This window comes from Rhinichthys klamathensis, unplaced genomic scaffold, assembly GCF_029890125.1.
Source record: "Rhinichthys klamathensis goyatoka isolate OS25496 unplaced genomic scaffold, OSU_Roscu_1.1 h1tg000266l_1, whole genome shotgun sequence".
Taxonomy (NCBI): Eukaryota; Metazoa; Chordata; class Actinopteri; order Cypriniformes; family Leuciscidae; genus Rhinichthys; species Rhinichthys klamathensis.
In genome coordinates, this window is record NW_026606787.1 from 510876 (window position 1) to 538319 (window position 27444).

Here is a 27444-nt window from a genome sequence, read left to right on the forward strand (position 1 = left end):
GAACAAAACAACAACTGTGTGAGCGTCCTGCTAAGCATAGACCAGTTGTCCACGTCTGTCGCCATGGTTACTATGGCAGTACAAGCGGAAACCGGGGGTAACGCGGATATGACGCCATTGACTGGCGACTCCTCACCCCTGCTGACACGTCCCGTTTCCTTGGTTAAAATCGCAATTTTCTCACGATTTACAAATAGTTGGAAACATTGGGGATATTGTAAGTAATCAACTAAACAAAATATATAACATTGGCCTAGTGGTTTTTGGATATTTTACTGCAAAAATCCTACATATTGTACCTTTAAATCTGTTCATCTTAAAGTGATCGTGTCTCATCAGTAGCCTTGGATTCAACCACTTAAATTATATTGAATTATATACTTTTACGATGTCTTAATTTGATGCATGAAATTTTAGTGAAATAGACTTTCAATGGAAGGACAGAAATATCTCAGATTTCATTAAAAATATCTTAATCTGTGTTTCCAAAAATGAACAAAAGTCATACTGCTTTGGAACGACATGAGGGTGAGTAATGGCAATTTTTTTTTATTTTAGGTGAACTATCCCTTTAATATGCCAATAATTGGTCTTCAAAGATTGTCATCATCATCATCATCATCATCATATAATAAACCATGTAATAAACCAAGGTGCTACCTTACCCCCTCCTTGTGTGAATTATTAAATCCACCAACGGTCTTGTCAAAGGATAATAAACTATTTCTGTTTTGAGTAAATATTTTTGTTCAATTCTCTGTAGTAGTGTGTGTCTATACTATACAAGAACATTTCATGCAAGTATATTAATTTATAAATGTTTATGGGACATTAATTTTTACCCTTTAAATGTAAAGCAACTATCCATATACAGTACATAAAGCAATATACACACATACTGTATATATATATATATATATATATATATATATATATAAATATATACATATATATATATATATATATATATATATAATATATATATACATATACACAAACACACATTTATTTATATTGTAGGATACATAATGCATCCAACTTTATTCATGCATACAGTATACTCCTGTAAAATAATATAAAATGTAAATTATCGCCCAGCTCAAATCTGCTAAATGCAACTATAAGACATGAGGAAAATCATTTTTTTTCTCAATAGCTAAAACACTAAACCCCATTCTCTGAACCAAATGCCCAAATGCTCAGTGGCCTAAACATATTTTGTCAAATAAATCACTCTTTTGGCAAAAAAAGTTCTGGTAGTTACTTAGACAGTAGACTCCATTAACATTTATATTCGCAAAACTCTAAATAAATTCTCACTTACTAAAACACATTTCGCACTGTTTCGCATTGCATTTGTGTTGGAAAATGGTAAACAAGCTGGAAAAGTTAAACAACTATAACACAATTGTCATTATTTACACACAACGACTCAAAATTGTTCACTCTCGCTTCTAATGATGTGATCAAACCAACTGTACAACATACAGGTGATGAGCTCAGACTGCACAGGTGTAACGGGTGCACTGAATGTTGATACGAACAATGGATGGAAACTATCTGAGAAGGAGAGGAGGAAGAGCACATAAGAGGTGGTGGATGAAGAGGATAAGGACAAGAAAGAGCATGTTGTGGACAGTGTTGTCAAGGCTGGATCTGGCCTGGCAAGGAACATCAATGTTGCCTTTGTCCTGAGGCCGGATACAGCACGAAGACGTGATGCAGAGGCAGAATGAAACTCTCCTTGCATTTGCAATTTTTTTTGAGTGTACGGTAAAATGCTTTTGATTTAGAATACTCTTTGACCTTTTGCAGTTGGACTAGTGTATTTTTACCGTATGCAAGTGTACAGAATACAATACTATACTTGCAGTACATACAGTATTTTCACCTTACTAAATTGTGATCACTACACTTTAAGTAGGCGTAATTGTACAATTTGTAACTACATGATCTGGATGCTGTGTTCTCCACTTTTATTTTATTTTTGTAGAGTCTAATGAATGAACTGTAGTGTTTATATATTGAATAGAAGAGTCAGTGGTTTTGTAAATGTAGGCTAGTTTGAAAATATGGTTTAGTGTGTAAAGTTGTGAGAAAATGGGTGAAGCTTTCAAGAAATGTCTATCAGCGATTGTGGGACATTCTAAGATATTATAAACATTAACATCACGATTTTGAAACAATGTGTTTTGTGAATATCTTTATACAAATAAAATTGACTTGATTTGGCTATTCAATACACTGTATCGATCAGTCACTACATCCCTACCACCTCTAACAGAAATTCACCATGGTAACCACAGCTACGATAAAAAGATCACATTGTTGTTTTTACAGTAACGTTAATTGTACAGTATTTATACTAGCCACAAGCCATTGTATAAGAAAATATAAATTAAACTAAATGTGAAATAACTGACAGTTTCTTAATGTTTGAATCAGACCCTGTATTAACTTATGATTTTTCAATAGTGACTGTGGTATTTGGGGGGAAATCTAATTCCCACGGTGTATTTTAGCAAGGAATAAAACCCACTATGGGGTTGACAACACTGTGTTTACTAGTAAAACCCTCTCTGCTCTCAGGCTGACTGACATAGTCAGCCACAGCCTAACACAGCTAACAAACCCACCCACTCTTCTCGTATTAACAAATACCGGTAGCTATTCTGATCCAGTAAGAGCACGTGCAACATACCCGTGTGCATTATTTTAGTATATGTAGTGGTGTGGTTTATGTGAGCATTCAAAGCAGAATATGTTTGAGTTTCCGCTCGCGGAGCATTAGCTCGCCTGCTAAACACAAACATCAACACGCGCCACTTACTGTAAAATCGCCGTCCCGCGCTCCAACCATCCACTGCAAACTCTACCCTCAGTGCCTAATTGACAAAACACATGTGGGTTTCCACTCTCACGAATACAAAGCTCAATAAAACTGTTATTAGCGTATGACAGATGTTTCTGTGTGAATCATGGCGATAGACTGATTTTTTTTTTCTTTCTTCTCTGAATACCCGGAAACACTCGACTGAGAGCGTGACGTTTACTTGACTGACGGGCTGTTGTCCAATCACGACACAGAAAGAAAGAGCAGCGTATGCGCGAGGGCGGGACTACCGTAGGTTTTGCTTCCCTTCGTTACTCACCTTGCATGGATTATGAGTATTAATCTGTCTATGGTAATCATGTAGTAGAACGTTATATATACACAGACATATATATATATACACAGAACTATATATAGGTGAAAAGCGATTTTCTGCACATGTATATACCTTAAACACTGAATACGAAAAAGTTCTAGTAATGGTTAAAGGCTTTTCATAATATATTTTCAAATTAATCAACAAACACAGAGTACATATAAAAGTGAAATTTATTCGAATACACGCACACACACACACACCCATACCACATGCATTCTGCACTTATTTTTGGCTTCTACAAATGGAAATAAAAAGACAAAAACATCAGAAAACACATCATAAATACTGTAACAACATATACAAAAGAGTTCATTGTCCTCTGTTTAACATAATTATTATTTTAAAAAACTTTCATGTGCATAATTCTACCATACATTTCAGACCAAATGCCTTAAAAACACCTTGATATGAAAAACACCTCAGAGTTATTGCCATCGGAAAATGCAAAAATAGTGCAAGTAATGAACAAACATGATATGAAAATTCTAGAAGTATAGATTGTAAGTCTCAGATTTGTTTTGAGTGTCCAGTGAGATTTACTTGTAAGTCATTTACTTGCAAAAGATTCAAAAGCAAACTGAAAACTTAAACATCACTTTCAGACTGACAATTAAAAACAGAAAAATATAAAATGCTACACACAAGCTATTGACTATTTTCTTATTGCATTTTCTTTGACTTTCAGGTGTTAATTAAACTGAAATGAACCATTACATCGAAGGATTGCTTTATCTGCAGTGGTTCTTTTCAGGAATCCAGAAGGCAAAATGGTTTATAAAGTGCTTTGCTATTTTACATAAACATGAATAACAGTATGATAGTTAATCTAATACAATTCTCAAGTATTTCTCCCACCGTCTAATGACAACATATGAAACTGACAGTTTTTATCAGTATGTCTGCAAAGGTTTGCCAGATTTTTGGTCAATTGCCACATTAGAGCTGTACATCTGTAGCTGACTACTACACATCCACCACCGGCTGCTATTTCAACAACGGCTCGGTGGTCACAGAGGTTTCAAATGATTATGAATTCCCTTCAGATACAGCAGATAACTATCATTTCCTCAGAATCATGCAAAAACATGTAGGACAAGCCCATCAAAACAGGATAATTCCATGTAACTTCATGAGACTAACGTTATAGGCATGTTTTAGTATGATTGAATGAAAAGCATCCAAGCTGTTGCTCATTCAGTCCCCAACACTGTCTTAATATCATAGTGCTAAGATTAAAGTCATCACTTTAAGTGCCATCATGGAGATTTCATCTCTGTCTATTATGAAAAAGTCTTTTCTCACCTTTCTTTGGCTTTGGAAACCAAGTATCACATTTTAAATGAGTGGGTGAGTGTGAGTTTTTCCTTTCACGAAATTTAAAATTGCAACTTTGATTAAAAGAGATGTAGATATTTTGGGTTTGATGATGCATCACACACATTTGGGCTGAAGGGAGGAGAGTCGCCGCACAATCCACTGTTTACCTACAGAAAGGGCAAACAAATGTACATCAGAGATAAGACAAAGTCCCTTTAAGGCAAGTCATTTCCCTCGGAGGCCATCTTTGAAACGGGGAAACATAAAATTCTCCAAAGCTGTTCACCAAAGTTTACAATTACATTTCATATTTGAAATTACCAATGAAATCTGACAACAACTGTCTTATTTTTTTTTCTCTAAATGCTCAAATCATGACAAACAATGCATTTTTTTAGGCGTCTCTTAGAAACACTGACTGTTTTTATAGCAACAAGTGCTTCTAATTGGCGATTGGCTCTTTTATTTATAAGGGAGGACTTATTCCGCTATATTGCGCTTTTTACTTTCTCCCATTCATAATAATATTAGTGCACCTTCTTTGTATATAAAGTCTTTGGATGAGATGAATAATGAGCAATCTATATAACTAGTGTGTTTTCACTACAAAGGTTTGAGTTTAGTAAGATTTTTTAATGTTTTTGAAAGAAATCTCATATTCACCAAGGCTCCATTTATTTAATACAAAAAAAAGAAGTATTATTACAGAACTGTTTTTTTTTATTTTGCAAGTCTTTAAAATGTAATATATATGTAATGGTAAAGCTGAATTTTCAGCATCATTACTCCAGTCTTCAGTGTCTCATGATCCTTCAGAAATTATTCCAATATGCTGATTTGCTGCTCAAGAATATTTCATAATATCATCAAATTGTGCTGCTTCATATTTTTGTGGAAACCATAATATTTTCATATTTGAAACAGAAATCTTTGTAACATTATAAATGTCTGTACTGTCACTTTTGATCAATGCATCCTTGCTAAAGTATTAATTTCTTTTAAAAAAAGTATATAAGTACTAACCTCTAACTACTAACTAACTAACTTTAGAACTGTAGAGTAGGTGTGTTATACTCACATTTGTTGATATTGTTTATGTCTGCAGTCTCTGTAATTAAAGACAGGCCCTCCATCAGCAGTAAGGCCTTATGGTATCGCTCTACAGAGGTTTCTCCATGATGAAACATCTCGTCCAGCGCTGCTGTCTGTACCTGATCATATAAGAGAGGAGTGCAATTCATAATATTAGTATTACAGATTAGATACGGAGATGTTTCTCCTCATATTGTAAGAAACCAAACATGAGTGTGTTCATACCATCTGAACGGTGTGTGTGTAGATGAGTCTCTCAGCAGTAATGTTGTTCATGCGGTCCATCAGTCTTTGCTTGCTGCTGAAGAAGAGCTGGAGTTTCTCAGTGAGAGAACGGCAGGCGTTCACACACCCCTTATACATCTCATTAAGCTTACGTACTACTGCAAGAGCAAAACACACACACACAATGACACACACACAACATACCAATCAGAATGAATGTTTTATACAGTTACAGTATGTGCAGTTTTTGATTGATCACAAGTGACAGTAAAGTCATTTAAAGAGAATGGTACAAAATATTTCTATTTCAAATAAACCCTGTTCTATTAAACTTTCTATTCATCAAAGAATTCTGGAAAAAAAACCCCACAATATTCACAAAAATGTTGATACAAAACAAATTAAAATTCCCTTGTTACAGTGTAATTTATATAAAATAATACTGAGTAATACTGTACCTAACATGAGTATATGCACCTAATATGAGTAATACAAATTATAAATTATAAATAAAATACATATAAAGCATACTTTACTGTTATTACTATATGTAAAATGCTAAACAGGGAAACTAAAAATAAAGTATTACAAGCAATGTACAAGAAACACAAAACAATTAATATAACGGTTCAAATGCAAAAGGTAACATACGCAATTATCAAACCATTATTTTGGCAAACAGAAATCATAATTTGGACAATTTCCCCATGATATATAGTTATATATATGGTTGCATAATTTAGAGATATTTTGGTCCCACTTTATATGAACTACTATGTACAAAAATTGTAATTAATAAGTTTATTTTTTTGTTTAATTATGTAATGTAATTACATGTAATTAATTTCTATAATTACACTGCTAACCCTTCCTTTACCCGATAACCCACCCTTAAACTTAACCATACTATGAAACCTGTCCCTAATCTTACCCGTATCCCACCTCAATAGCAGCAGAAGTGTTTTGCAACTCAACATGAACACAATAAGTACAAGTACCTAACATTTGTTAGTAGTTAAGGCAACATAATATGAAGTGGGACCGTTTTTTTTTTTTTTTTTGCATTAAGATTGTTGGCTGTTTTTGGCAATTATGTGCTTGGAGTATGTGACTTACCTTGTTTAACAGATCCTGATGGGTAGAGTTTGCCTTCTTTGATCCCGGCCATCGCTGTGTGTAGCGCTGAGGACAGCAGCTCGGCACACTTCATATAGAGGACCAGCTGCTCTGCAGAGCTACATACACATGTGCACATCACTCACAGTGTACGTGACGTAATATCATACACATGACACATAAGCACGTGTATGTGTATGCATGAATGAGTAGTATCTCACCTCCACTCATGGCTCAGCAGGCTGATCTGGTCAGCCACCATGCTCTGCTCTAAGAATGAAGCATCAAGTGCCATGTTCCTTTCCCCACTGTCCTTTGTTCGAGCGACCTCTGTGATGCAGTAGGAAAAGGCTAGAATGAAGCGCAGTCGGCTCAGCAAGTCTGTATGCCCCTCCTGTGTAGAAGAAGAGGAGGGCATTTTCAATTTAACAAAAAATTATTTCGGTCCTCATAGACAATTTCTATCCATCAAAGAATCCTGAAAAAAAAAAAAAATGGTTTTCACAAAAACATTACGCAGCACAACTGTTTCTTGAGCACCAAATCAGCATATTAGAATGATTTCTGAGGGATCATGTGACACTGAAGACTGGAGTAATGATGCTGAAAATTCACCTTTGCACCACAGGAATAAATTATATTTAAAATATATTTAAATAGAAAGCAGTTATTTATAAATTGTAATTAGTATGTAATTGATGTACTGATAGGATTTTTTCCCCTCCAGATAACAATACTGATTTTAACAAACAACTATTGGCTGATTCCGAATCCGATACCGGTATGTCACTTGCTCTCTTATTTGAACTTTTGTCATTAAAATAGATTTGTGTTTTGATCATGTTTTAAATGAGCAAATAAAAAAAATGCATGCATATACAGTACTGTATACTATGCATATACTGTACAGTAGATCATCAAATTATTTCTATTGAACATGGATTGGATCCATTTAACATTCAACAGGCTAACATAAATAGATAAATACACCAAAACAAAGACGCATTTGAAATAAACAGTGCTTTTCAGGCAGGTCTAACAGTAGTTTTCAGGTACAGAAATACAGTAATCAAATGTAAAATAGCTTATAAATAAAATAGCTTAATAAATTAAATATACATGAATCCTTATTAAAGTTACAAAAGCTATTCAGTCAAGAGTAGGGAGCGATTTTTTTTTATTAACATTAAAACAGACATCAGCGCAGCAAGAATATTAGGCTGTGTCACTTTAAGAGCTGCACGGATCCAATATACTGGTACACAAGCGTTTTATTTCTTGTGACTGTCTGACTGACTGTATTTTTCATACATAATGTATAGCCCAATTATTTTACCTCCATAAGCGTCTCCTCTGGCAGTTCAGGTGGCACAAATGCCACGTCCTCACTGAGGTTTGTTGCAATGGCATCTGTGTAACCACAGCGCAGGCTTTCAGGTGAACCGTAGGCCTCGTGCAAATGACCGTAGGTCCAGCCAGGGCTCGTTGGGCTGGGAGTGCCCACTTCAAAAACAGATGAGGTGAATTGAAAATACATTGTGAGTCTAACAGATACAATAACATACAAATGCAATGTGTTTCAATCTCATTAAGCAAAATAATGGAAGTGTCACCTGAGAAGCGTCTAGGTCGAGTAGAGTGAGGAGGTGTGAGTCCGAATTCAGGAGAGCCCAGCATGAACACAACTCCAGCAGGACTCCCTGAGCCCTGCTCTATGCCATCATTGCCACAAGGGGGTGCTACAGAGATCAGTACACAATGGCATTTTAAACAGCAGATACACTAAGAAAAGTGCCTGATGCCATGTTTTTAAAATATGGTCTATGACTATGATTAACTACCGATATAAACAAAACATCTTTAAAAAGGTATTATCATGGCATACGATAATTGGCGCTGTAAGACTTATAGCATAGTCATAAACTTTAGACATTCAAAACTGCACATAGTTATGGCACTTTTAAATACAGGGTCAAGATAGTATTCCAGTCATTTGTGAATAAAATAAAATAAAATAGAATGAAAATAAATAAAAATAATAAAGAAGATTTCTGGGGTGGATTTCCATTTGTATGCCCAGTATGAATATTTTTATGGTAATTAATAGATTATAACGATTATAGCTTCCTGAGGGAACCAGTGTTGGGTAAGTTACTCTAAAAAGTAATGAATTACTAGATATTAAGTACATCTTCAACAGTGTAATTAGATTACTGTGCTCTCTCTAAAAAGTATTGGATTACTTATTACCAATTACTTCCTGAATCCCCTATCAACCTCGACCAGTTGAACAATTCAAGGATAGATATGAAACAGCTCTTTTATATCTTTCAACACCAATAGCAAACCACAACTATTCAACCATCCAATCAATTCCCAAGTCCTATTCTACATTTTTTTCTAGTTTCAGCTGTTTCACTCGAATAAACGTCATAAGGGGAAAAAAGACTACCGCAACTTGTTTCATGCTGACTTTAAAGCTTGTCTTTTGTTGAGTGGCTAACATCACTGTGTTAGCATGAGCTCATACCTGTTGTGTCCATGGGTTTCTCTGAATTTAAGCTCTCACAGCTGCCCCTGTCAAGTTGATGTCCGAACACAGCCTTCAGCAGCTTATCTGAGAGACGGCCGGTACTTAATGACCTACAACACAAATGACTCATAAACACAGCTCTATGGAACAAACTCGTCTTCCAGAAATCACATCACTGCAGTGAATGCACAAGCTTTCTTCACCCTGAACTAAAGCCTTATTGACTAATAATACCTTTTGACCATGTCCCTTCTTTCCGCTGGCTTGAGAAGTGGCACACGGGGCCTTGTAGCCGGGTACTGTGCCAGATCTTTCAGGTCAGACGCGGCCTTGGTTCGGGCGGTCAGGCCTCGCTGAACCAGCGCCGTACTTGGAGTTTGACCAGAGATGGGTCGCCGATACAAATCCCACTGAATTGAAAAGTAGTCATATATTAGTGTTGTTAACTGATTAAAAAAATGAACTAATTAATCACACATTTTTCTGTAATTAAAACATTAAAAGTTTTTAAATATTTTAATATTGTAATACATATTTTCACACTGAATATCCAAATTAATGTAGACTCAACATTAAGATGGTATATTTTAAATAAAAAATGTTTTACTCAATTTCTGGGGATGAAATGAGTAATTATAGCCATTCAACATTACAGAATAATTGATCAAATTTCACATTTGATCAAATTCTCAGTTGAATGTGTTTTAACTAAAGTAAACATGTATTATACTAAGGTCTGTGTTGAAGTCATTGCCAAAACTATTGACTCCCTAACTCTAAACAGGAACACCTGTGGTTTACACACTATGGCGGTGGAGCTGTTTTTTGTGTTTATGTTTTGTCATTCCCTGATTAGCCAGCAACAGTTACTCACTCTGTGCACTACAGATTCTGGGCTGTGCTGATGACCTCTGAGTCTGTGAGTCAGGGTTGTGTCTAAGGTTGTCAGGTCAGTGAATAGAGGAGAGACCTGACCAGGCCGTTGATCTAAGAGACAAACAGAGACAGAGAAAAATGAGAAGTTGGAACAAGAAGTCTTACAAAAAATCGAATTGATATGCAGTGAAACAGGTATTTCACCTGCAGCATTTAACCCCGTCTTACTGCCAATAGGCTGGGGCTGACTGGGTGTTTCAGGAACATTTCCCACTGAAAAAAACAACAACACCATTCTCTATTTGATCAACAAAAACACATGGTGTCCTCACTTTTGACCAATGCTAATATACTATTATATTATTTACAAATATTTTTAATTTGAATTAACTTTTATTTTTATATTTTCAGTTAATTTTAGATTTAGTAATTTGGTCATTTTTATTACTTTTATTTAATATTTCTATATAGCTTTAATAAATTTTTATTTCAGTTTGAGGTTTAGCAATTTTTGTACTTCAACTCCAACATATTTTACTTCGGTCAGTCATTTTAAATGTTTTCATCTAATATGTATTATTTCAATTATTGAAAACTTTTTAATTGTAGTTTTAGTTACCAAATAACTGATTTCCATGACTTTCCATGACCTTTGACAGGTGTTTGTATAATTAAGACTTGTTTTTAATTCAACTCAGACAAAAGGACTGACTTTATTCGTTATTTCCAGCTTCCTGAAAAAAAAAACCGCCGCTAGAGTCTCTTTCTCTACTAGTAAAGTATGCAAATCAAAAACTGGTTTCTTTACCTTGTGGGGAAGGTAGAAACGGTCTTGATCCTTCTGATTCCGAAGAAGCCCTGATTCTTCCACATGTTGGAAATCCATTTGAGTAGCAGTGATGTACAGGTGTTGCTGTCCTGAAATAACATAAACAGAGCTCATGTGTGTATGCATGGGGCATTCAGGAGCACATTTATACATCCTTATTATGTCAGAGAGAGAGAGATAGAAATAAACCCAACCTGTCAGACACTTGTAGGTTGTGCTCCATCCTCTGGTAGTTGTGTTTTTGTGTCGGCACTGGAACAGGCACAGACTGAGCGTAACTACTGCCACATGACTCCAGAGGCCTAGAGAGAGAGAGAGAGAGAGAGAGAGAGAGAGAGAGAGAGGGGAGAGGGGTGATTGGTATGTCATGTGCACAAACATACAGTGCTTAGCATAAGAGAACACACCCATGCTAAAGATGACTAAAAAGATTAATAAAAAAAATCAGCTTTTGGAAATTGATCTTAATGCCTCAATTAAAAAAATGAGGAAAATTCCAACCTTTAAGGACACCAATTTTCTTTGCGAATGAATAATTTATCATAAATAAATAAATGTTCTTCCTTAAAATACAGGTGGCATAAGTCAGGACACCCCTATGTTATATTCCCATAGAGGCAGGCAGATTTCCAATTTCCAAAAGATGATTTTTTATTCATCTTTTTAGTCAACTTTAGCATGGGTGTGTTCACTTATGCTAAGGACTGTACATTTAAACCATTTGTTCCCTGGTGATCTGTGAATTACTTTCATCTCTAGTATTTCAGCTTTCTCCGGTCACGTTAGCTCAGACAGCTGTCTCTCACTTCACACAAGCAAACAAAGGCTATTGTTTAGAGTGAGCTGCTCGTGAGAGTGTGTGTTTTTACAGTCTCTGCCATATTAAATGCTAATCTCCATACTAATGCACACACAGTACCTGGAAGGGCTTGGGGAGGCTCTGACAGACGGGGAGGATGATGGCGTTTGACCCACACAAGCAGTGACACCCAGCAGTGAGTTTCTAGAAATAGTACACATACACAGTTATGCCATTATTGTTATGCTATTAAAGCATCCAACTATATAATATAGACCAGGGTTTTTCAATCTTTTAGATTACATGCCACAGACCCCAAATATGATCATCACCCTTATGCAATGGAACCCTATCCTAAAATGTAAAAGGCAGCTGTATATAATGGTTAAAGACCCAATTTATTCAAATTTTTTGGTATACTATACTATTGTAAAATATTATTTGTAAAATATTGTATTTGTTACATATTTGCATCTTTCTACTCAATTTGATTCTGAACAATTAGATATTTTGATTCTGTACTGAATTTATTTATATCAAGATTTTATTGTATGTGTGCGCAAAAAAAAAAAAATATATACACACTGTATACTGCAAATATATATATATCTAAAAATATTTGATATTGTACTCCTGAGCATGTTTTGTATATTTGTATCTGTATTCGTTTTTTATACTTTTATTTGTAGTCATTTTGATGTACTCTCTATATCAATTCAATCCTAGTTTCACGAAGTAGAAAAATAAATACACTTCAAACATTTTTAAAACAATTTATTTAAATCAAATTTTATATTTACTTTAATCAGTGTTTTTTAAATGAATTTTAATCAAAATTTTGTATTTAATCCTGTTTTTCATTCCTTTCAAATATGTTTTTCCCCTAAACGTTCTGTATTAAGATTTTTTAATGTTTTTGAAAGGACTCTATTGCTCACCAAGGCTTTGCCATAACAGGAATAAATTACATCTTAAAATATATCAAAATAGAAAAGTTGTATTTTAAATTGATATAGCATTTCACAATATTACTTGATTTTACTGTATTTATGATCAAATAAATGCAGCCTTGGTGATCATAACAATCTTTTTCAAAAACATTAAAACATCTAACTAAACCCCAAACGTTTCAAAGGTAGTGTATAAACGTGTATCTTAACTAGTCTTTTAACTCATAAATGCATTAGATGACAGACACAAATGTAAAAAAAATGCTAAAATTTATTAGAAAATTTATAGTGAAAATGAAACGTTATACTCAAGCAATTTTTGCTATCATGACCGTAATGTCTTTCGTCCTTCACTGCACAAACGCGTCAACACATAAACAGACCTCTTCACAGAACCATACAAACGGTCATCAGGTCAAAAGGTCAACTGACATACTTGAAATGAATATTCACGACACGTGACACTGGTAAACATGCAAACCATTGTGTTAAGTGCAGAGACAAAATGCAAGCACATCTCTTGTGTAGGTTAGAACTGAGAAGCATGTTGCATGTAACTATATACACTATGTGTGTGGGCCGTGTCACTTTAACCCTTAAAGTATTGGAAAAACGTACTTACCCGCTGCGCATCAAACTGTCCTGCCCTTCTGCTGAGACTAGTTCACCTACAGGAGTGATCAGATTGAGATGTTATATTTGTACAAAAAAAGCAGGTTTGTTTGTTGCATAATCCAAAGTAGGTCAACGAGTGTGAGGGCTCATCTTACTGGTGAACTGAGCCGGCACCATTACGAAGTCATCGGACTCAGAGGAAGATTCAGAGGAAGAGTCTTTCAGCTGGGAACCTGGAGACGGTGTGGGGTTCATTTGAGGGAGGGGCCTCAGAGCTTCAGTGTCAGACTGTCAAGAAAATACTTTATATATACACTACTGTTCAAAAGTTTGGGGTCAGTAAAATTTTGTACGTTTTTGAAAGAAGCCAATGGAAGCATGTTTCCACAGACGAGAATCCATGAACCGTTTTCTAAGGCTGCATGGTGTATTAAAACGATTTAAAAACCATACTATAGTATTGTGAATTCACAAAGGCTTCGATTCAATTAAATAAATATATGTCCTGCGGGTTTAATATATGCGTGTAGATTAAGTGCGTGTAAGTAATATATGCGTAATATAAGTAATATATGCGTGTAGATTAAGTGCTCAGAGCGGCTCCGTTCACAGTAAATCCTGCTGCACATGGTCTGTTATCATTTACATGCGTGGAGCGTCTCAAACTCCATCTCTGCATATGCTGTGAGTTTGGGTTGCTTATAATGTTTATATAGGAACGCAACGCGTGCCATTTCATCAGATTCGTAAGTAAAACATTTAAAAACCTATGCAAACATCAATTTGTTTCTAAATATGCAATCTGTTCATCGTGATTTAAAAATAAAACAAAATAATTAAAAGTTTGCATGTTTTGATGTCCACATATTCTTGTTCAAGAAATTACACTGGCTGTAGCATTTCTATTTAAAAGAGGTGACCAAATATTGAAGCATTTGAATTAAATGTCATTTGGCAAATATTAAACAAGGATTTGATCTGCGGTAAATATTATGTATTTTAACAGTGTTGTTCTTTAAAACCATATGATTACTTGCATTTGATCCTTTATTTGAACCAAAAAGCATTGTCTCGTTGTTATATATGTATTTAAGGAATTTTAAAGGTTTAGGTCTTTGCTTAGGTCTATTTTTATAACCACACCAAAAAAAATCTGATTAATCGCCAAAATAGTCGACCGATTACTCGATTAGTAAAATAATCATTTGTGACAGCCCTAATCACAATACACCTAAAAAAGGTGTATTTCATGCATCATGAGCTGTTACTGTGTTACCTGAGTAGGAGTGAGGCGTGCTGTTGAGGAACCGCTGCTGGAGCTCCCAGAGCCAGAGCTGGGATAGGTGGGCACAGGCACTGGAGAGGCTAAGACAACAATGAACAGATGTAAATGTTACTGTAACCAAAGCTATAGCTATAGCTTGAAAAAAGTAGTGTACATCATAATCGTACATTTCTTCATGGATGTACTGGCCTCCATGAAAGGATGGTGGAAAAATTTATCTGAAATAGACAATAATCACTTATTTATTATTATTATTATTATTATAAGTTGTCAATTTATGATTCCTACAGGGTCTTGTAAAGTCAAATGTGTGATTGTATGTGTCCACTGACCAAAGTCCATGCGTTCCATGTGGTTCCTCTGCAGCAACCCAAGCAGAAGGTGCCTTAGGGTACTGGAGGTTTCACGTGGAATACTGGGAAAAGCATTTAGGTGCTGTGTTAGACACTGACAGGAATCACAACCAACACAGTTCTGTGTGCATGTTTATATTCTTGTGCAAGGGCTCTTTGTGTTGCCAGAGTAGAAAAGCGATACTCATGAAAGCAAACATTGCAACAGTCTAGGTAAGTAAATAAGGCTTTCATTTTAAAGAGGGAAAGTAGTGAAAGATGGAAGAGAGAAAAGAAACCAGTTCTACTGCCTTGTGTACACTATCATTCAAAGGTTTGGAGTGGCTTTTGCCTGAGAAGAAGAAGTCTCTTTCTATGCTGATCTGGTGCTCAATTAACATTTCTTATTATTATTAATGTTTTAAACAGCTGTGCTGCTTAATATTTTTGTGGAAACAGAAAAATGTTTTTTTTTTTTTTGGATTCTTTGATGAATAGAAAGTTAAAAAGATTTAGATAAATTTAATGCATCCTTGCTAAATAAAAGTATTAATTTCTTTCAAATAAATTATTTCAAATTTACAACACCAGAGACCTTTGCAACTGTATAGCACACACTAAACCGGATCATGTTGATTGATGACTAACATGCAGTCCTCAGGGTCACTTACCTGGGACTCAGGCTCCGGTTTCTTTCATAGAACTGCCGCAGTTCCTGTGGAGTATTTGCCTGGAAAAATATTTTAGAAAGAGAAAGAATTTGAGAAATTGTGTTGACCTCATTATAGTTAACTGATCATCTGGGGGAAAAAATCTGGACGGCAAAAAAAAAAAAACTAAGAATTTACAATGAGGGAGGGACCTGAATCTGAATATCTTTCGACTTGGGCTAGTAAGTACTTGAGCAATGTTCTAACTGCTCTCCAGAAACACTTTAGCATCATTACAGCAGGTTTTGCAAGATCAAATACCACTCAAATCTAGTTAGATATAGATTTTGTTGGTTCACTTAAAACTATCCACTACCTTGAAGGCAAATATCATGCATATTTTTAGACTTTATACTGAACTATAGTTTGTTGTGAGCAGTATCACATGACTTTACTACATTCTTCTTTATAAACTCTGGCTGTTTGGGATATAAACATTTGTTCCATATCTGAAGTTAAATTTTAGACTAGAGGGACTGTTTCTACAAATCATAAAGGCTTTCTAATGGCTGCAGGAACAAGCACTAAAAGTAATATTTCCATGCAGGATGAGGTCAACACAATGGCTAGGATAGAGGCGACTGGTCTGTTCTGAATGAACTCAGTGACCCATCTTGACCCATCTGCAGACTCATATCACATTTCAAGACTCCCAGGAGCTCCTAATGCCTAACTAACTCTTTCTGAAGGCTAAAATGTGAACCCATAAATAGACACAGTTTTGACTGTGTGCTCAGAGGGGTCTCAAAAGTTAGCTGTGTGGAAGCAGTGTGAACAGAGGTGATCCTAATAATACATGATGGCACATGCATCACCCTTTCAGGATTATAATAATGAATTATCATAAACTAATAATGTTCAGCCTGGGGCAATATTCAGAGGAAGTACTGCAGAAACTAATTACACAAACATGCATTTTTATTTTGCAATACATTCATCACACAGAAAAAAGAACTCACTCTTCTAGTAGTGCAACCCGAGATGCCGCCCATACTGTATGAGTGGGCATGTGTGTATGTTTGGGTGTGAGTCTTTGTTAGTAAATCAGAGTGTGTGTTTAGTTGTAGAGGCATATGGTTATGTTTATCAGTGAGATGTCACAATCATGTTTCACACTCTACAGGGCATAAATAACCGAGTGTGCCAGCCAGTTAAGCTTTCGCAATGAAAAGGTTCCAGAAGGTTTTCAGTAGTGACGTAGTAGAAATTCACAATTGATAGCATTTTTTTCTTGATTATTACACATTGCCTTTAAAATGTTTGGGGTCAGTAAGAGTTTATTAAAAAAAGAAAGAAATTAATACTTTTATTCAGTATTTTATTAAAATGTTTTAAATTGATCAAAACATTGTGTGCTCGCATTAGCAGAATATTAGACCTAAAATACCCTAAACTTGGTAAATGGCTATTTTATTCAACAATATCTCATATTGAATCTGTTTTTAGTGGTTTAGACATTCTTCTGAGGGGAAAAAAAACCTTTAAAGGGAGAGTTCCCCAAAAAACAAGACTGTAAGACTTCCATGAAAGATTTTCAGTAAATAACAACTTAAAATTTGGTCTGTATTGAGACATGAGGGTGAGTAAATAATTTTAATTTTTAGTAAATCATTTTTAATTTTGGGTAAACTATCCCTTTATATTGATCCACACTCTTCAAAGAGAAAGCTCAAAAATATAAAATGCAGAAAGAGAGAGAGAGAGATGTGAGTGTGCGTGTGACAGGTTAAAACAAGCTTTCTCTCTTTGGGTCATACAATTTGTTGTTTTTGTGCTGTGTTTTTGTGTATGTCACTGACCTGAAATGGGGCTTTGCCAGTCAAGCACTGGTAGATGATGGTCCCTACGCTCCACAGGTCAGCTTTGGCATCATAATTCTGTGACATGATGACCTCAGGAGCCTGGAAAGTTGAGCAAGACAAGTAGTACTCAAAAATATATGGAGTAAGTCAAGTCACACAGAGTTAGTCAGAATATCTAATACGTGGCTGCTGTTTTTCGAACAAGTCAAGTAAAAGCTGTACTTTAATATGGCATACTTTCCAGTAGGGCTGAACAATTAATTGAAATGAAATAAAAAAATCTACAAAATCGTAGTGTGATTTAGTGTGATTATCAAATCACTAAAGGCTGTGACAGTGTGTTTCAGAGTAAAGCGTGGCACTGTGTTCTTACATGATAGCAGCTCATGATCCAGTGTTTTAAGTGTCTCAGCACAACATGGTCCACCATCATCATTGATGCTTGACGATACGATACGTCAACTTATTATTCCTGCATTAATCCTGCAGCCTGTTCCTTAACATTTGGATAATACTGAACATGAAAGTTTTGAAGTCAAGTACTCACCATGTACATAGGAGAGCCACAGAGCGTGGCAGCCATGGTGTTTCCCTGCAGATAACGTGCAAAGCCAAAATCAGCTAAAGGGAGAGATAGAAAGGAAAATCAGTGTATAGTGCAAAGGACTACATTTGGGAGCTTGTTTTGGTAGTGAAAGGTGGTGCACGAATGTTTACAGTCAGTGTCTTTTAGTTGTTTGACTTTACACAGCTGTGGAGTGACACACAGTGTCTACATAACGCTCAAGAGCAAACAGAACAACGTCGTAAACACCTAAAACAAACCGCAGTCATAACACAAGAACAAAAACACCACAGCCAACCACTGCCAAACCTGATAACTCATAATCTTACAGTCTCATAATCAGTACATACTGATCCATGACCAGTCTTTGTGTTTCTTTTAGTAGAAACTGTGTACTTTGACCCGGAGCACTCACCCAGTTTGATGCAAATGTTGTTGGGGTTGGCCCTGCGACCTGTGCTGTACGAAAGGAGAATGTTTTGGGGCTTTAGGTCACGGTGAATGATGCCTTTACTCCTTAAAACACTCATGGCTCCCGCCAACTGCTGCAGTAACATGCGGATCGTGTCCTCGCTCAGAGAGCCTTTAGCTATGAAGAAAAAGTTATATAGTTTAATAATTACCTAACTAATAGTTATATATATATATCTTTGAATTGTGGGATATTACATAATTGTTTACAAAGAGGTAGCAATCCATCAAAAACAAAATGTCCAGCTACCATCCACCTCCAAAAGTCCATGCCCCCCCTTCTCCCAGTGTACCTCTTTCCTTCCACTCAAAACATGCTGGTTTCATGTAGTCTTATTTTTAGCCCTCATGTTTTTCCACTGCAGGAGAGGGCAGATAACAGACTGGCAGGTGAATGAGGTCAGGCTCTGGTTTGAGTTTCAGCAGGGGATCTTGGTGTTGTGCCAGTGAGTCTGTGGTAAGAGGTGAGCGGGTGAAGGCAAACACGGCCCCTGATGAGGCTGGCATGAATCTAAAGCTGAACAACGCTACATGCCTGATGGCTTGAAAAAGAGTGGCCAATGCAAACATGTTAAATATAGCCACGCTGAAAAGTTTATGGTTAGATGAAGATGTATTGGAACCCCGAAGTGTGTGTGTGTCTGGGTGAGACCACTTCCAAAGAGGCTCTATTTGTGGCAGCACATGTGTGAAACTAAGCTATTCTCAGAGGTCCTGAATTATCTTTCTGAGGAAAGATCAGGAGAGTTGTTTGTTTGTGAATATATCTGCAGTTTCAAGAGCAAGTCCAAAGCAAGTTTAAAGCTTCAACCTTCGAGAAACGGACTTTGGTCTTAAAGGAATAGTTCACCCAAAAATGTTGAAAACATTTGTCAAATTTTGCCACCCAACATTTTTTTGTCATCACTTACTCACGTTCAAGTTGTTCCCGTATGAGTTCTGTTGAACACAAATATAATCAGGGTTTGAAATTAACACCCGCCAACCCGATAAATGCGGGAAAAGATCAACTGTGGCGGGTAACGCTGTCAAATCACTAGCCAATTCGGCGCCTACATTCAGTCTATATACAGTATATACATGCAAATATTTCTTAAGTACACATGCATGTGTGGGTATTTATGTATTAAAAATAATTATACACAGTACACACACATATATTATGTAAACACAAACTTTTATTTTGGATGCGATTAAGCGTGATTAATCGTTTGACAGCCCTAATATATATATATATACATATATATAAGAATTTTGGTAATCAAACAGTTGACGGTAGCCATTGACTTCCATAGTAGAAAAAATACTATGGAAGTCAAGGGCCACAGGCAACTGTCTGTTAACTTTTGTGTTCAACAGAAGAAAAACTTTTTGGATTTGTTTTGGAACAACATGGGGGAGAGTAAATTATGACAATTTTTTTGGGTAAACTATCCCTTTTAAGTCCTGTCAATAATCAGCCTTTATTAAACAAACCTTCACTTAGAAAGAATTAGAGAAATGAAGATACATCGTCCTTTTGTGAATAAACAAGTTGATGATGAAGAAACAATGCAAACAATTCCAATAGATCATCCCAATAGCTGAATTTAAGAGATATAGAACATTTAGATTAGCAAAAAGGGGATAGGGATAGGAATGCTCATTTCCAATATACATTTTACATTACCTTTTCCATAATCTAACTCTCACTTTAAGTTAATAACTGTAAAAACACTAATAATTTAGTAACAATGTTACTAATGTAATCTTTTTACTAATGTAATCTTCAGCAAATCTCAAATTGAATATCTATTTTTCAATTATTAGTATTGGGAAGTATTGATGCATCTGAATTTGTCATTTTCAGAATACAGTAGACATAATACACATACTAGTGAAAGACATATGACATATTGAAATAAGGTTAGTGTACTTACAGTGTAAATACTCTGCTAGGTCTCCTCCATTGCAGTACTGTAAGAGGAGACAGTCAAACACTGTAACTGTACAGTTAACACAAAACAAACTCTCATCGGAAGAGATTGTAATCACAATAACACCAGGGCTTCAAATGGCTATATACTGACAATAATAACACAGAAGTGTGAATTAAGCTTTGCATAAAGGAGATCCTGCAAGGGACGGTGAAATTTGACCTCTGATTTTCCTCTACTTCCCACGAAGTCTATTTTGAGGTTTATGTGAGAGGTGCAGCATGCCATCTGGACTCACCTCCATGACAAGATAGACGCATCCCGATATCTCCTGCAGACAGAGACATGTGGCACACAGTTAAATATTTACAATATAAAGGAAACACCTAGCAACATGCCATATGACAGCCATGGCAGGAACTCTACATTGTCTAGATCAGGACGGGCCTCTGGCTGGACACACAATAGATGCCAGTGAGTCATCATACAAAGCCTACCCTTACCTAAGCCTTCTATCAAGAGTGTGTTATTATAGCATGTGCTTGCAAGCAATACAAATCACAATAAGTGTCTGCAGGACAGGTTTTATTTGATTAACACCTTCAGGTACCTTGGGCTGTGAGAATTTGTTCCTTTTGCATTTGAGTTTAAAATAGCGATCTTTTATTTTGTGAAAACTTCAATTGTTGCTTAAGGCAGGACAAATGTAGCACACAAAAGTGATGAAATAGCTTTAGTTTATCTCTAAAGCTGAGTGCACAATTGAAGCTAAAAAAAGCCCCCCTTCTTATCAGATATATTTCATTTCTTAAATCCAAAAAATAATTAATAATAATAATTACTGAAAAGAATGACTAATTAAAAAATGGTATAAGTATAAATAAAAATGATACAAGTAATATGATTTATAATAATATAAAATAATTACTTATTGATTCACAATTAATAATGCTGTTATTATTGTTGAATAATATTTTTGAGTATTATAATTGTGTGGACTTCCTAATGTGTATATTTGATGATAATATATGTTTGAGCACATTTCGTTGGTTAATGATGTCATGCACGTGGTGGAGTAATAACTTTTAATGAATCTGTTTGAGATCGAATTAATGCTAGATGTTTGCTATAAATTACGGACATGGCATCTGAGAATTTTTTCTAATTATTTTCAGTTATTTTGCTTTATTTCAAGATTCAATCATAGGCTCGTTCTTACGTACTAGCACGTCTTCACATGCGCACTCTTCAAAAATGGTGCTTTCAATCTCTTGACAAACTAAACGACATAAATGACATTTGTACGTATTCCAAATAAAAGATACAGATTGTACTGAATGTCAGCTTGCTTATTTTGCTCAAGATAAGGATTTATTAAGTCCACATGTCATGCAAACAAGAAACTAGGCTTCTAACCACAGGTCGACAGCTGTCGTTCCAACCACACAACTTTGCGATGCTGTTTGCGAATGTTCGTTAGAACTACGGTTTCGGGAAACACAGACACGTTGAACTACCGAACTTGCGTCCATAGTTGGCTAGCGATACTTTTGGAAAACACACCCCTGATCTGTATGCCAGACGTTTCAATTTCATACTAAAGAACAGAACAGATTATGTTTTTATGCTAATCAGTGCACAAAACAAATGCACATTGAGTGCAACATCATGCTCTTCACTGGCCAAATCATGAACTTTGAGAGCCTCTTAATGTACAGTAGTCACTAGGAGAAACCACCTTAAAAATGCCCTTTGACCCCTAGCGTGCATACTCCAACCCAGTATGGATTTTAGGTGGTCTGTTGCCCATTCATGCCAATGAAATTCAATGTAGAAATTATACTCCTGAAAGGATTAATGGAGCTGATCAACGTGTCCCACACAGGCCAAGTGCCATGGTGACCCATTTGAACGAGGTATGAAAATGGCCAACTTGTTGTGCAACAAGTCCTATTTGGCCAATTTCCATGCAGGCCCTGTGTGTTGCAGCAGTCGGGACAGAAGCAGGAGGTGTCATTACCCACAGCTGACTGACATACACACCAGCGGCCGGCCGGCCAGCGTGACAGAGCACTGGGAGGAGCGTGTTTTAATAACATATTACATAGAACTTGTTTTATGAAAGACAACAAACCATTCTGACTTCAAAGTTGTGTAACAGCTAATTTTATAAGTGTGACACAATTACTGTGGATAAAGGCTTAACGTTAAGCTTCCTGTGTGTGTGCTTGTGCAGAATCCATGAGAAATGAAAGCAGGCCATCAGCTGTAATGCAAAGTAAACTAGGTAAAGCCCAAGGCTATAGACCACACACAGGGCAAAACACACTCAAATTATCTTCTCTAGACGCATTTACAAGGCCATAGAGAAGACTGTCAAAACATTATGATCCATCAGCATGAGCATACAATTCAAAGGTGTTTCTCAACAACAAAAGACTGAAACAACATAAGCTTAAAACAAATATCGTTAAACTCAAAGCTGTTCCACAGCATGTTTCCATGAGTGCGGGATGGGGTCGAGGGTTGGGTTTCACTGACTAAGCATAAGTGTAATTTTCTTGTGCTATTGTTCGGCGTTCATGCAGGGCAGCAGCCAGCCACCTGGTGCACATTGTGCTGTCAGGTGGATCCAATGCCTGGCGGCCGTCTGCTGAGCAGCTGATCAACCCAGCTGGACAAACCCATGAAAAATACTATAAATGCTGCCCAGATGGAGATTAGACTGATATTGGAGCCAGTCGAAGGTGGTGGTCCTATAATTGCAGGTTTGTTTAGTATCAAATGCTCCTGTGTCAGTCCTAGCAGTGCGTGAGGTGTAATGGAGTGAGCATTAATTATTTGTGTGCGTTCACTGTCAGGTCATTCTCAAAGGATAATGTGGTGAGAGGTTTGACTATGCAATCCAGTCCATTCAGCTGCAATTCGTTTAAAAAAGTTACCATCTAAAAGGAAAATCTGGGACTAGGTGTCTAGTGTAGTGGAGTGCACTAAATGTACAAAAATTTGCATAAAATACAACTTTAATTGTACCTTAATTTACAACAGGGATTTCTATTTTTTGTGTATGTCAAAAAAATTGACCTATAAAATATTTTCAAATATTTTTTACTTTTAAATAGGTTTTCATCAGTTCAGTAACCCCTGCAGTTCCCTCACAAATCCAATGGGAAACCCCAATTTAGAATAGAATATAACACTACAAACAATTTGAAGTAAACCTGTTATACTTGCTGAAGGGCACAATACCGCAAGATCGAAGGTGTAACCCACTGTGTTAAGTTTCTTAAGCTCTACACCTGAGACAACCACCTGCCATCAGATAAGCTCGACTGCCTGGAGTCCAGTCCAGTCCTCTATTCATGATAAGGGAATCTTACTTCAGACAACGTCTGTTCTGTATGCAAATGATAGAGACAGTTGGTTAAAAGGGTGAGCTGGGCTGGCAGGTGCTGGCTAATGCGTGCACAGGTGTTAGGTGTATACTTCAATAGACATAGACATCTGTCATGGCTGCCATTGTTTCGTGAGCCATTCGCCTGTTTATTTTTAGTAGCCTAGCTACTTCTGCCACAAGAGGTATGAGATTTAGTTGGAGGGTTTATCAATTTTCTCTGCCCACCTTGATATCACAGAGAGATCAGATAATGGTTTCACTACTGATGCAAGATACTGCAACATGAAATCATTACTCATGGTGAGTCATATATACATCTATTCGCCATGGTTGACTGGCTAAAGCTGCTAATAAACAGTGTGTGACATCATCAGTGGGCGGGGTTTAACCAATCAGATGAAGGGAACTGCACCCATAATGTCAACACCAAGCCATGCGATATTCGAGTTATAAATATCCTCACTAGTAACATGAAAAAAAACCCCTCTGTTTTATTAGATTAGAAACCACTTAAAATAACACAGTAGGCTTAGACATTTACCCAGGATAACTAAATTCCCACGAGTTATAGCAGATAGTAAGCAGATACATACCTGAAAGTCCAGTAAACTGACAATATTCTCATGTTTCAGCTCCTGGGGAAAACACACACGGGATTCACTACATTAGTCAGCAGCTCATGTAACTGCTATAAAGAGGTGATGATATTTGCTAAACCATTGTTTATATCAATAGCTAAACGTCACTAAGTTAGCTAATGTAACGTTAGAAGTCTTTAAAATAGCGAACAGGTCACAGATTTTCGACATGTTTAACAATATCTGTGAGAATATATAAACTGGCACATGTTAAAAGTAGGAAGCAATCATGTGCGTACACAAACAAACGCTCCCAACATCTAACTAGGAAAACTCACCTTTAATATCTTGATTTCTTTTCCTAAGAGCGACTGTGATTTGGCGAGATTTTTCTTGTTAATGCATTTCACCGCGACCTCAAAATTAGGTTTCTATGGATAAAGAGATCGTTTTACTTTATGGCAGTCGTGTAGAATGATTATTTGCATATTCTGTTACGAACATTAGGAAATGTACAACTTACCTGTTTATGTCTTCCTCTGAACACCACAGCAAAAGCGCCGTGTCCTATCAAATCTTTCCTGTTGAACTCGTATTTTCCAACGCTTTCCATCGCTTGTCTAAAGTTGAAAGCAGCTCAGTAAATCCACGGGTGAGTTGAGGGTGTCAGGGATCTGTCTGTGTGCCGTGGATCCCTACATTACAGGAGAACTGGACCCGTATATCGCTTCCCATCAGCTGCTTCGCACCCAAACAATCTGACACTTCGGTCATGATCGGTATTCGCTACCTTCTTGTTAATACAACCAAAGTCACTGTCATCTTGATCATACTATTTTAAAACACTGTTTTTCATAAGTAAAGCTCACTAAATTGTGCTAAATTAGATTCGGAAACTGTCGGTCTTGACGCCTCGGCTGCACTGTTTTGTTTGGAAAGTGTTCTGCGTGCGCATTTCACAAAAAAAACTTGAACTGTGCGTGTCCATTACACGCATGCGCGCTATCAGTCTGACTTGTGGCTGCATCTGCGCATGCGTTTGTCAAAGAGCCGGGACAGAAATTTTAGAACAGCTGAGAGGTTGACTTCAGGTTGACTGCAAGTTTCTTGCAGTTATTTTTAATTCTGTATGTGGGAAAAATATATTATTAGTTATAATAATTAAACAGCAATTGATCATTATTATGAATATACACTGCATAGCCTACATTTATACCATCTATAGATCTGTCTGTCTACATACAGCACATTTTACATAACCCAACCTTATTTATTGTTAAATTTGCTATATTTTCTATCTGCCATTTACAAAGTTATACATTAATACCATCAACATCATTAATACATTATATATTAATACTATTAAATGTTATAATTAACATATAATTTTTTCTTCAAATTCACAAACAAACTCCAACTTATTTATGTTAAATGGCAGTACGTTACATAATGATAAAATATATTGTATGTCTGCCATTAGTTTTTCTCAGTCGCTTTGGTTCATTTCTCAGATCACAACTGAAATTCTCAAAACTACTTGTTCAACCGCCACCTCATCTATAGCCACTTGTGCACATCATAAAACAATTTATCATTCTTTTGAACAAATTGCAAATGCTTTGGCACATTCAAGCAATTGATTATAGCCTGCCCTACATTATCAATTGCTTCATGTCATGTTGATCAAAATGTATTAAATGTTCCCTGTTGAATAGTCTTCTTACCCCTCAATTACATAGTATAACTATACTGTTGCCGTTTGTGTTTTCAGTTTTTCTCAATCACTTTGGCACATTTTTCAATCTTAATATGCTCTAAACTCTAAGTGCTGTTTGCTGGAACATCACAACTCTATTGGATGCCTGCAAAATGTAACTCACCCAAAACATTTAATTCATGCATCAAAATCGTGTTATTGTGCCAGTAAATTGGCCATTGGCACCAAAATAATTTTCTTTTTTTGTCATGTAAACCACACTGGTCAAAATGTGTAGGTGTTTTTTTTTTCAACATAATATTCATTGTATACAAATGTAATGTTTTTTTTTCCTAATTTTTTGTTGACTAACTGATTATATTCTATACAAGATGATGTCAGTTTTATCTAGTTGAATGCTCTTGTGGATCACACTGAGCTTTTTAAACACAGATCCAAAAACTGACTGTGAAAAGTCAATACTGTATAACACAAAAAGAAAATGAACATTTGTATTTATACAGTATATGTATTTGTGCAGAAATATGTTCATTTTTTCACACTCTATTATGTCTTCTCTAACACATCATATCTTCCTATTGCTCTTCCATGACAAGAATATTCAGTTTACATGTAACATTTCTACAAAAATAAATGTACTGTATAAATACAAAAGTATTTATACAGTACTGATGTAGCTGCTGCTGTTCAGAGTTGTGATGTTCCTCCATGTTTAAAGGGTGATTGTGTTGTCAGCATAATATATATATATATATATATCAGGGATCTATGAGAGAGGACTCAAGCACAGAATGAGTTACACTGAATTATTAACAAACAGACAAGACACAATGAGGCAAGGGAAGAGGTGAACACAGTCCAAACAATGGGCAAGGAATCATGAACAATAACAGGCAAGCTGGGAGAGCTGCCGCTGTGACTAGCCCAACTTGACGATAGGCTGGTGACCAGAAATGGTAGGGTATCGCGAGACCGGAGGATAGTAGCGATGCCAGGCAAGAACTCAATGCACCACAGGATAAACACTCAGGTATCTCAGGCACTGCACCAGTCTTGCTGCTATAGGCAGGGAGAGTGACCAGCCAGGGAAGCTCAGCTTGCAGGACA

General features: G+C 36.2%; 2 protein-coding genes across 6 annotated transcripts in view; both read right to left on the minus strand.

The window, feature by feature from the left end:
- Nucleotides 1-3016, minus strand: part of ep400 (E1A binding protein p400) — a 40317-nt gene extending 37301 nt beyond the window's left edge. For all 3 annotated transcript variants that reach the window (XM_056267954.1, XM_056267953.1, XM_056267952.1), the window contains exon 1: nt 2831-3016. The gene's annotated coding sequence lies outside the window, so the exon portion shown is untranslated. The remainder of the gene's footprint in view (nt 1-2830) is intronic.
- Nucleotides 3017-4436: 1420 nt separating this feature from the next.
- Nucleotides 4437-25515, minus strand: ulk1a (unc-51 like autophagy activating kinase 1a). Of its 3 annotated transcripts, XM_056267928.1 has the most exons (28): nt 25144-25515; nt 24959-25051; nt 24636-24677; nt 20944-20976; nt 20649-20685; nt 18674-18847; nt 18241-18314; nt 17691-17792; nt 15853-15911; nt 15182-15264; nt 15017-15067; nt 14841-14929; nt 13720-13852; nt 13572-13617; nt 12120-12203; nt 11395-11502; nt 11180-11289; nt 10576-10644; nt 10370-10482; nt 9730-9905; nt 9493-9605; nt 8576-8701; nt 8299-8465; nt 7184-7356; nt 6963-7081; nt 5847-6004; nt 5608-5740; nt 4437-4696 (listed from the first exon to the last, which is right to left on the minus strand). In XM_056267928.1, the coding sequence occupies exons 1-28, from the start codon at nt 25231-25233 to the stop codon at nt 4644-4646; spliced, it is 2808 nt and encodes a 935-aa protein (XP_056123903.1). In that variant the 5' UTR covers nt 25234-25515; the 3' UTR covers nt 4437-4643. The 3 variants fall into 3 exon arrangements, with proteins under 3 accessions (XP_056123903.1, XP_056123904.1, XP_056123905.1); XM_056267929.1 differs by lacking the exon at nt 12120-12203; XM_056267930.1 differs by lacking the exons at nt 24636-24677; nt 24959-25051; nt 25144-25515 and having other exon boundaries at nt 20868-20961.
- Between the last annotated feature and the right edge of the window lie 1929 nt (nt 25516-27444).